Source organism: Budorcas taxicolor, chromosome 4, assembly GCF_023091745.1.
Source record: "Budorcas taxicolor isolate Tak-1 chromosome 4, Takin1.1, whole genome shotgun sequence".
NCBI classification, from domain to species: domain Eukaryota; kingdom Metazoa; phylum Chordata; class Mammalia; order Artiodactyla; family Bovidae; genus Budorcas; species Budorcas taxicolor.
The window spans coordinates 73,468,330-73,477,521 of record NC_068913.1 but is presented as its reverse complement, the minus strand read 5'-3'; the positions used below and the strand labels follow the sequence as shown (position 1 = coordinate 73,477,521).

The 9,192-nt window shown below is 41.1% G+C and overlaps 1 protein-coding gene across 1 annotated transcript; it reads left to right on the top strand.

Moving 5' to 3' along the window:
• The first annotated feature begins 409 nt into the window (after nucleotides 1–409).
• Nucleotides 410–6,071, top strand: NPY (neuropeptide Y). The gene is made up of 3 exons (XM_052639154.1): nucleotides 410–597; nucleotides 4,169–4,249; nucleotides 6,047–6,071. The coding sequence occupies exons 1-3, from the start codon at nucleotides 410–412 to the stop codon at nucleotides 6,069–6,071; spliced, it is 294 nt and encodes a 97-aa protein (XP_052495114.1).
• Nucleotides 6,072–9,192: the final 3,121 nt, after the last annotated feature.

The following is a 9,192-nucleotide window of genomic DNA, read 5'->3' as shown; positions in this document are numbered from 1 at the left end:
CCTCCCTTCCCTCTAACAGGGCGTTTGGGGAAGAGGGTAGGAAAGGGGTAAGTTCTCAGTGCAGGGGGAGGAACTTTTAATCTGTTTTTTAAAGTGTTTTAAATTGGCGCCGGAGCCTCCCCAACTTAGCGTCTCTCACCGCCGGATTCTTGACTCTGCTACTGGACTAAAGTTGCTCAGAGTTTTCGGGCGGAGCAGAGGGGCCGGGCCAGAGCAGATCTTGACCTGAATCCACAGGATGGTCTCACCGCTCTCTGCTCCCTCTGCATGACTGGGTCGAGCGTAGATTGAAGGTTGGGGTGTGGGGGTCGTAGGAGTGGGATGGGCGCTGGGGCCAGAGGAGGAAGGTGCGGAGCGTGCGTCCTCTGAATTCCCTAAGCCCCCTTCACTGCACCTTCGGTGTCCGCAGATGCTGGGTAGCAAGCGACTGGGGTTGTCCGGACTGACCCTCGCCCTGTCCCTGCTCGTGTGCCTGGGCGCCCTGGCCGAGGCGTACCCCTCCAAGCCTGACAACCCCGGCGACGACGCTCCAGCGGAGGACTTGGCCAGATACTACTCAGCGCTGCGACACTACATCAATCTCATCACCAGGCAGAGGTAGGTGGGCTGCGCGGGACTCCCAACTCCGGGAGCGCCCCACTTGCACACCCGGAAATCATGAGCATCTTGAAGGACAAGGACTTTTTCTTTTTCTTTTTTGTATCCCAGGGCCAGACAGCATCAGGCACATGCTCAGCTCTCAGTAAATGTTTGCACAGGGAGCAACTGCCTCGACCACTCCTGTCACAAAATCCTGATCCCCAGACTCAGGTCCCCCAGTCTAGGGGGCTGACTGGCCATTTCCTCTCACCCATCCCCTTGTCTTTTTTGTTCTTAGAGCAGTTGGAGGACTGTTTGGAAACCTGGGTAGGAAAGTATCCAGTGAAAGGGGTCAGGAAGGCTTTGGGAAGTGCCTATAGCTGAGAGGGCTGCAGGAAAACAACAGCACAAGCTAAGGAGGACACAGCTGGGTCACCAAAGACACTGCCAGATTTTTCAACCTGCCCAAACTGAAGTGAAAAGACAAATTGAACTATTTTCCCCCTACAGTGTTTTATTTCAATCTGAACCCCTTACCTGAAAATCCTGCTCCTAATAAGTAGAGATTTAGCATGAAAACATTGGTCTAAAATGCTGAGACTTTTCCCATTTCATAGCAGGTGAGTTCAGAAAAGAAAATGCCCACTTGGTGCTTTTTAAAGGAGAAACTTACAGTGATCTGTTCACTTTAGGATGAATCCAGGGATTACATATAATTTGAGAAATTGTCATCTTTATTCTGAACCCCTAGAAAGCTAAAATGAAAGGTCACATTTCATTCTCAACATCAAATCTTAAGCAAAAAATCGAATCCAAACTATTTTAGAAGTAACATAGGATTTAAAATTGTTTCCAAAATTAATTCATCTTAGTTTTGAATCATTAAACTTTTTAAATTACTGAGATCAAATGTCCTTAATAAGCTGAAAACAATGAGCTTTTTACAAAGCTTAATGTTATTCAATATATTTAAGTTATGTTTTTAAAGTATTTTTTGTTTGCTGTTTTACTATATTTCAAGGAATAGTTGGAAAGAATTCAAAGTGGGGAAGAATTTGTATTAAAGCAAACTCTAACTTTGATGAAACTTTCTGTTTCATCAAAAAGCTTTTAAAGAACCAATTTATATGAAATTAGAAATATATGAAAGTGCTAGAATTAAATAGCATTGGTTTATGATCCCTGAAGTCTGATACTTTTCACTAGTGAAAAGCAAGAATGTCTTAATAGATCTTCTTAATAGACCTTAATAGACCTTCAGAAAGTTAATTGCTTCATATTCTTGCTTATGCATCATAAAGACTAGAGAAAAAACTGTACAAATTGTTTTTTTTTCCCTAGGAAAGACTTTGTTAGTTATTTAGTCTGTTAATTATAGCATATAGTGGAACTTAGTTTTACAAAGGTGATTGATATAAACCTCTACCATTGTGTAAAGCTTTGGCATTTCAAAATGTTTTCCTAGGCATTACTTTGTTCAGTCTTTATCTCAAAGCTTTGAAGTGAGTACAATTATCACCAGTTTACAGATCATGAAATTAAGGACATTTCATGAAAACTTTTTTTAGGGGTGATTAGATTGGAGCCCTCCTCTTAATCTCTGGATAATGTCACTACTAACAGCACTTAGAGTGATCTTCAACACCTTTGATGAGGAGAAAATAAGGGAAAGGGCTAAAATTCAGGTTAGCAAGTGTTCCTGAAGTAATTTCCTATCTCCTCTTCATATAAGTTCCTTCTTAGAAACACTCAGAGGCTCATAATCTGCACCCATCACCTCCATTCTATACTCTCATGATCTTCCCACCACACACATCGACTCATATGCACATCTGTATTTTTGAAAATTACGTATATACACATACATTTTAATTTGGTATAGATGGTACTGTGATATTCTCTTTCCTCCCCTTTTCTACTTGGTTCATGTTCTAAAGCTATATACTCCTCGTTCATTGCTTCCAAAGGTGGCATCATTTATTCTAGAGCATAGATCTACCATATTTTATTTTTATAGTCATCTATATCAGTGGTTCTCAACTGGGGTTGACTTTATGCTCCCCAAGACATTGGGCAATGTCTGGAGACATTTTCAGTTGTCATAGTGGTGGGATGGGGTGGCATGGCGGGGTGGCATGGGGGCTACTACTGGCATCTAGTGAGCAGGGGCCAGGGACACTGCTGAACATCCTGTGGTCCCTAGGACAGCCCTTGACAATAAAGAATTATCCAGCTCAAAATGTGCACAGTGCCAAGACTGAGAAACCCAGCCCTGGACTAGAGTTTCTTCCTTCCAGTCTCATTGTTATCATCTGGGGAACTTTTAGAATATACTGATGCTGAGCTGCACCCCTGAGGAGTTAAATCAGAATCTCCCAGAGGGTGGGACCTGGGCTTTTTCAAAACCCCCAGGGTGATTCTAATATGTAGCCAGGTTTGATTTTCCTAGAGATGCTGTCTTTGAAAGATAAAGCATTGTCAAGAAGAAGGATAATCCAGAATTAATTCGAGATAGGAGAACAGTCATTGATGCTGCTCTGGGCACCTACTACTTTCTGACTACAAATTCTGCTATTGCTGACGTAGGTTCTCTAATGGTAAATTGGAGAAAATATTCACCAGTTCTTCAATTCACTGGAGCATGATGAAAATAAACGAGTTAAGGTTGCCCAGGATTTTTAGGATTCGTAAAATCAACTGATGGACAGAATAAATACATATAAATTGCTGCCTACCGTCTGATGTCACAACACTAGAAAATCTTTGAGGAAATCTCACAAATGATGGGGGTGAGAGAGTTGGCTTTGCTTTTGTGTTCCTTGAGTCCTTGCAAAGGAGCAATAATAGGAACACTTTCCTCCAAATTTAGATTTAATTGGGCTTGATAGGCAGCTAACATATACTCTCTATCAGCTTTATTCCACTGTTTTATCTGATATCTAATCAATCCACAGTAGACTATTTTTTTATTTGTGAAAAAATCAGCTACTGATGTCTAATGCTTTTATTGAGAAAGGGAAAAATAGTATCTTCCAAAAAATACAACTTGGTGTAGATTTCTCAGCTCCTTTAGCAGAGAGAGAGACAGACAGACAAACAGACCAGGTCCTCACTCACCTGGAGCCAGCAGCATATACTACCCTGGCAGGAAAACGTAACCTTGAATTCATATATTGTTCTACCCATACCCTCCTATGGGAGAAGAGAGACCAAGAACGTTTCTATGGACCAGTAGGTTTCCTTCGTATTTTCAGGGCAGATTAAAATCACATCAGGAGAGAAGACTTTTAGTTTTGGCACCCCAAATAAACATGGAAAATATAGGACTCAGAATCTGTTGGTAGCTGTGAGAATGGATGCATTTCAGCAGCAGTAATGTGCATTTTTGTGTATCACTCTGTTGCTTTCAGAGCATTGTGACTTACAGTGAATATTCATCAAGATTCTAATTTTAGCGGGAGTTATGATTTTGTTGATGTTTTATATTTAATACCACAAATCTTTCTTTTTTAAAGGTGTTTATGGTTTCTCCAAATTTGCCTTAAAGGACTTTTACTCCCCCAACCCGTTTTTTTGTTTTTTTTTCCAGATACGGGAAACGATCTAGCCCCGAGACCCTGATTTCAGACCTCTTGATGAGAGAAAGCACAGGAAACATTCCCAGAACTAGGTATGAAAAGATTTATGTGGGAACACTGTTGCAGAGCTCAAGGTGGTCAGGGAAAGGAAATCAGACAGGACTGCTGGAAGAAGGTGTTGGGATGGGGTCCTCCAGACCAGGTAAGATTTGGACAGGAAGAGTGATGGGGAACAGAGCATGGAGGACCTTTCTCTTCACATACTCATTTACAAATCTCTGAACTTGTGGGATAATATTTTCTGATTCAACTTAATTTGATGCTCCTTTGAAATTTTCAAATATAAATGATTTTTGCCTCAAAAATTACTCTATAGAAAATTTCTGACTGGCTTAGATTGGGGAAGCACAGGGTATGCCCTAATATCTACACTGAAATAACCAACTGTTTGTCTTTGGCTGAGGTAATCTTTAGTTCTTATAGTCTACATAGAAGATCTACACATCCTTGGAAATGTTCCCTTCTGGCTTCACTCCAGTCATGCTGGTTTTACAAGAAGCTGTAGATTAAATCAAGGGGTGCTCCTGTTTACTTTTTGACTTATTTTAGTTCATCCAATGTCACATTGTAATTTATCACATTCAGTGAATGAACATTGAACAACGTGTTATTCTTAGGGCTTGCTTGGAAACTTGGGGCTTTCTTGGAGTGTGGAGCTGCCTTAGGACAGGTGCCCTCTAATATCTAGATGTCAAACATTGGGCTGGGGTCATTCCAGGTAAAGACTGCAAGTGAAAAGGTGCCTGCTCCTCCTCCTTTTTCATAGCTGGCTCTCCTGTCCCAAGCCCACTGTCCCTTCCCCCAGTAAGATGGCCTGTCTACCTTACACCCAGAGCTCTACAACATCAAGAACGAAAGCTCCCCAGAAGAGGTCACTAGAACACTTGCTCAGTGCATGTGACTGGCTTGTCACTCTTCATTGGGTTCTCCCTCCGATCTCTTGTGAAATGGCCAGCCAGAGTGAAGCTGCAAGCCTAGGGTTGTCAGGTTTGTTTTCTCTGAAGGACACACAATTTGGATTGGAATAAAACTCCAGTGCTCTTGTCCCTGGTGGCACTAGCACAGACTTGAACAGCAAATGCAAGGGAAGCAGGTGGAAAACTCATAAGGGTGGTTTTAAAATACTAAGCAATACATGCTTTTATGTTTCATTAATAGGCATATGATGTTTGTCACAGTAATAAGTTTAGGATATGCTATATCTATTCAGGATTAGAAATATAATCATCCAGACTGACCTACAGCCTTAACGCTGTTCTTTGTTTTGTGGCCCAAAGTTACATGGCTGGTGAATGAAATAGAGTTAATTGCACTCTGATTGACGGCTTCAATCACGTGCACTTAGAAGGAGACAAAACTTGACAGCCTTGAAATTGCCTGTAAATGCGATTTTATTTAAAAGGGTTCTTTATAGTCTATTAAACAGCATCTTACTATATAAAAAGCCTTGCAGGAAAACACAGGAAGCATATTCAGAGTTGAATAACAATAACTTTCTCTTTACAGTTTCATGTGATTCCTGTAGTTTTGATCTTCAGAAATATTGCAGAGTTCTTTGGCTTCTTTGATAAATACAGAGCCTTTTAAATATTCCCTCTGAGATTTGCCTGAGACTCCCCTTAACATGAGTGAAGCTACACAGCTGGGTCTCTGTACATTATGCCACTGTCTCCCACTCTGATATTCTACGTGGTCTCCTATTTAGAATGCCAGCAGCCTTTTCAACAGTTTCTGATCATCTTTAAGTTCTGAGCTCAATGTCTCACTCTTACAAGCCTCCCAGGAAGTTAGAAGCTTCTCTTACATGCTTTGCTTTTTGTGTTTGACAGGCTGGAAGACCCTTCTATGTGGTGATGGGAAATGAAACTTGCTCTCCAGTCTCTGCCTCTTTTTCAACCCCCATTTCATCCTGTAAAACTAGAGTCTGCCAGTCCTCCCAATGCATGCAGCCCCTGTGCTCACCTCTGCAGCTTCCCTTTGTCGTCATTGTATGTATGTGTGTTTAAATAAAGCACTATGCACTCAAAAGTGTATGCTCCTCAATGCAAAATCTGCAGTTGCAATAGTGAAAAATATTTGAAGTCATTCATTAAATCACAGTCTCCCTCAAGTAGCAGATTCAAGGTTTGTTTCACCAATATTAAAGCAGTGGCTATGGAAGATATAAAGATATGATTTATGATGACCAAGACTCAGCTGTGGGGTGTGTGTGTGTGTGTGTGTGTGAACAGCAGACATATCTGAAACACTGGGCAGGGCAATGCTAAGTTGGAACAATTTTGCTGAACTTTTCCCCCATTCACAGGGAATTCTTGTTAACCTTGTTAGCCTGTGCTGTCAGCAGAAAGGGTTGCTGTCTAATAGAACCTTCCACAAAATGTCCTGAATCTCCTCTGTTGCATAGTCACTAGGCACACATGACTTTGGAGCACTTGAACGTATCAAGTGCAAACAAAGAACTGAGTTTTATATTTTAGTGTATCTTAAATAGCCCTGTGTTTCCAGTGGCTACATTTCCTTACGCCACTACTCTTAGAATTTGAGTCATAAACAGAAACACACTGAGTAGGATAATTATCTTTTCATACAACATGGGGTATGCTAATTTAGTTATAGGTTATTAAACTCCCCCTCTCTTTCAGGTACTTATATGCATAGGTTTAATTTATTAGATTCTTATGTGTAATTTCTAAATCAAAGAAATGGGTCTCATTCTATATTTGTACTTTGAACTACACTCTAAAAAATATGCATAAATATTTCTATGTGATGTCTTAAAACTGCTTACCAAATCCCTGTAGCACATCATGACTTAGGGAATTGTATGGTATACAAGAAATTCTGTGTTCATAAAGCATTCTAATGTTTTTCCAGTGCTCTTATGAAAGGAACCAAAAAGGCCCCTCATCCCTTCCATCACATGAGGACATAGCAGGACAAGGGTTGGCTATGAATCAGGAAGCAGGCTCTTACCAGACATCAAACCTGCTGGTGCCTTGATTTTAGGCTTCCCAACCTCCAGAACTGTGAGCAGCAAATCCATGTTGTTTTTAATCCACAAAATCTATAGTAATGTGTGATAACAGCCCAACTGGATTAAGACATTCCTAATAAACAAAAATCCACTTTAAGAAATATAATAATGGTAAACTTTAAATTTTAAACTTTAATTGCAAAGCTACATTCTGAGAGATTCCATAGTAGTATTTCTGAAACATTTACAGCCTGATAACCATTCTTGGAATGGGTTTAAATGCAACATGTCACCCATCTATCACTGCAAATTATAATCATCTTCACTAGAGTTACAGTAAGAACAAATTCATCCTTTATTAATAAGATGTCTATAAGCAACATAGTCATTATGAAGTAAATGTATAAGAATTTATGAAGCTCTCCTCTGATTCTAGATTTATTTGACATTCTATGAGGTATAAATTGTGTATGTTTTTTGTAGATGCCACTGCGTTTTCATTTTGATCCTTTCAATGCTCATGACATATTCAAGTAGAGGTTATCGCCCCCATTTTCACCAGTGAAGAAACTGAGGCCCAAAGAAAACAAATGACTTTTCCCACCTCATTCAAGTTAGGGGGGTTTGCTGGCAGCTGCTCTATTTACAAACTCAGGCCTGCCTGGTGATGTTTCATGGAAGAAGTCAGTCAAGACCAGGTCACATATAATCTAATTAAGAACATAATCAGGACACACTTAAATTAGAGAATAACAAATAAACCATGCAAAGGGCATTTAGAAGAGGAAATGAGTGTGGACAGAATGCGCTAGAAGAGACTTCAGAGAAAATGTGAATGTTGAGCTGGGACTGAGGACATTCTGGGTAAGGTGACCAGTTAAGCTCCACACAGAGGTGGGTCAGCTCAGAGAGTGGCCAGGGTTGGATCAGTGAAGAAAAGTCCAAAAATGACCACACTCATTCATCCATTCATTCATTCACACACTTACCATGTTTTGAGCACCTAGAACCCATTGGACATTACACTGAACACTGGGGATACAAAGATCAATAACAGTTTCTCAGGGAATTTGTCATTTAATGAGGGAGAAACGTAGTTATGGTGTATCGTTGAAACTGCAGAGGTGGACCTATTAGAGTTTGGTGTATTAGAGGCCTCCTTTCCGCTCATCATGTCTCCCTTTGTAGTTTCCTGACAGAAGAGCTATAGATTTAACAATCAATGGGCAAATGGAGAACAAAGTAGCTGATGGGCAATTATCCAGTGAGGTCAAAGGCAGGGCTGCCCTAAGCTAACTCAGGGTGCCTGGCTGAAGTCTAAGCCTCCAGAGTAGCCCAGCCCCGTGGTGGGGAGTGCAGGAATAGTGAGGTTTGTGGCAGCTTCCCAAACGCGCTTACTAAACAGACACACAGACAGGAAGAGCTAGCCTGCTGTGTCCAGCAGCAGATGGAGGAAGAGAAGGGACACTCATGAAACCATGTTACCTCCTGGTACAATTGCCTGTGCCCACGGAGCAATGTGGTCTCAAGAATCAATCAGAATAGCAATTTCATTCCATGCAGATACAGACAGTAAAAGAGAGTAGAGGAGGAATGCCCAGAAGCCTCTACTAGCCAAGACAAAACTTGGGCTTTTCAAATTCAATGCACTCAAAGCTGTAATTCCATTTCAGGGGCCATGATATCTCCTTGCTCTCTAACAGGGAAGTGGGCATGAGGTGTTTGAGGAACTGTGCAAGGACACCCATCCCAGGCTGGGAAGAGTGGAGGAGGAACGTCAAATTTCCTGGAGGAACTGATGCTTGTGCAGAGGTTTGAAGATGGAACACCAATTGCCAGATGAAGAATGCAAGGTAGGAGGTAGAGGACCTGCAGGTATGAGAAAACAATACATATTTTGAGTAGTTTTAAATTATTCATGTTTCCTCTACTTTGAAACTGACCATGTGCTAGGCTCAGACCTCTGGGTTACTATTCTAAAAGCAGAATCCCATGTAGGAT

Excerpts from the sequence above, each read along its gene's own strand:
- NPY (XM_052639154.1), top strand. The coding sequence starts at position 410 with ATGCTGGGTAGCAAGCGACTGGGGTTGTCCGGACTGACCCTCGCCCTG. Across the intron at positions 598-4,168 it reads AATCTCATCACCAGGCAGAG|ATACGGGAAACGATCTAGCC; the intron begins GTAGGTGGGCTG and ends TTTTTTTTCCAG. Across the intron at positions 4,250-6,046 it reads GGAAACATTCCCAGAACTAG|GCTGGAAGACCCTTCTATGT; the intron begins GTATGAAAAGAT and ends TGTGTTTGACAG.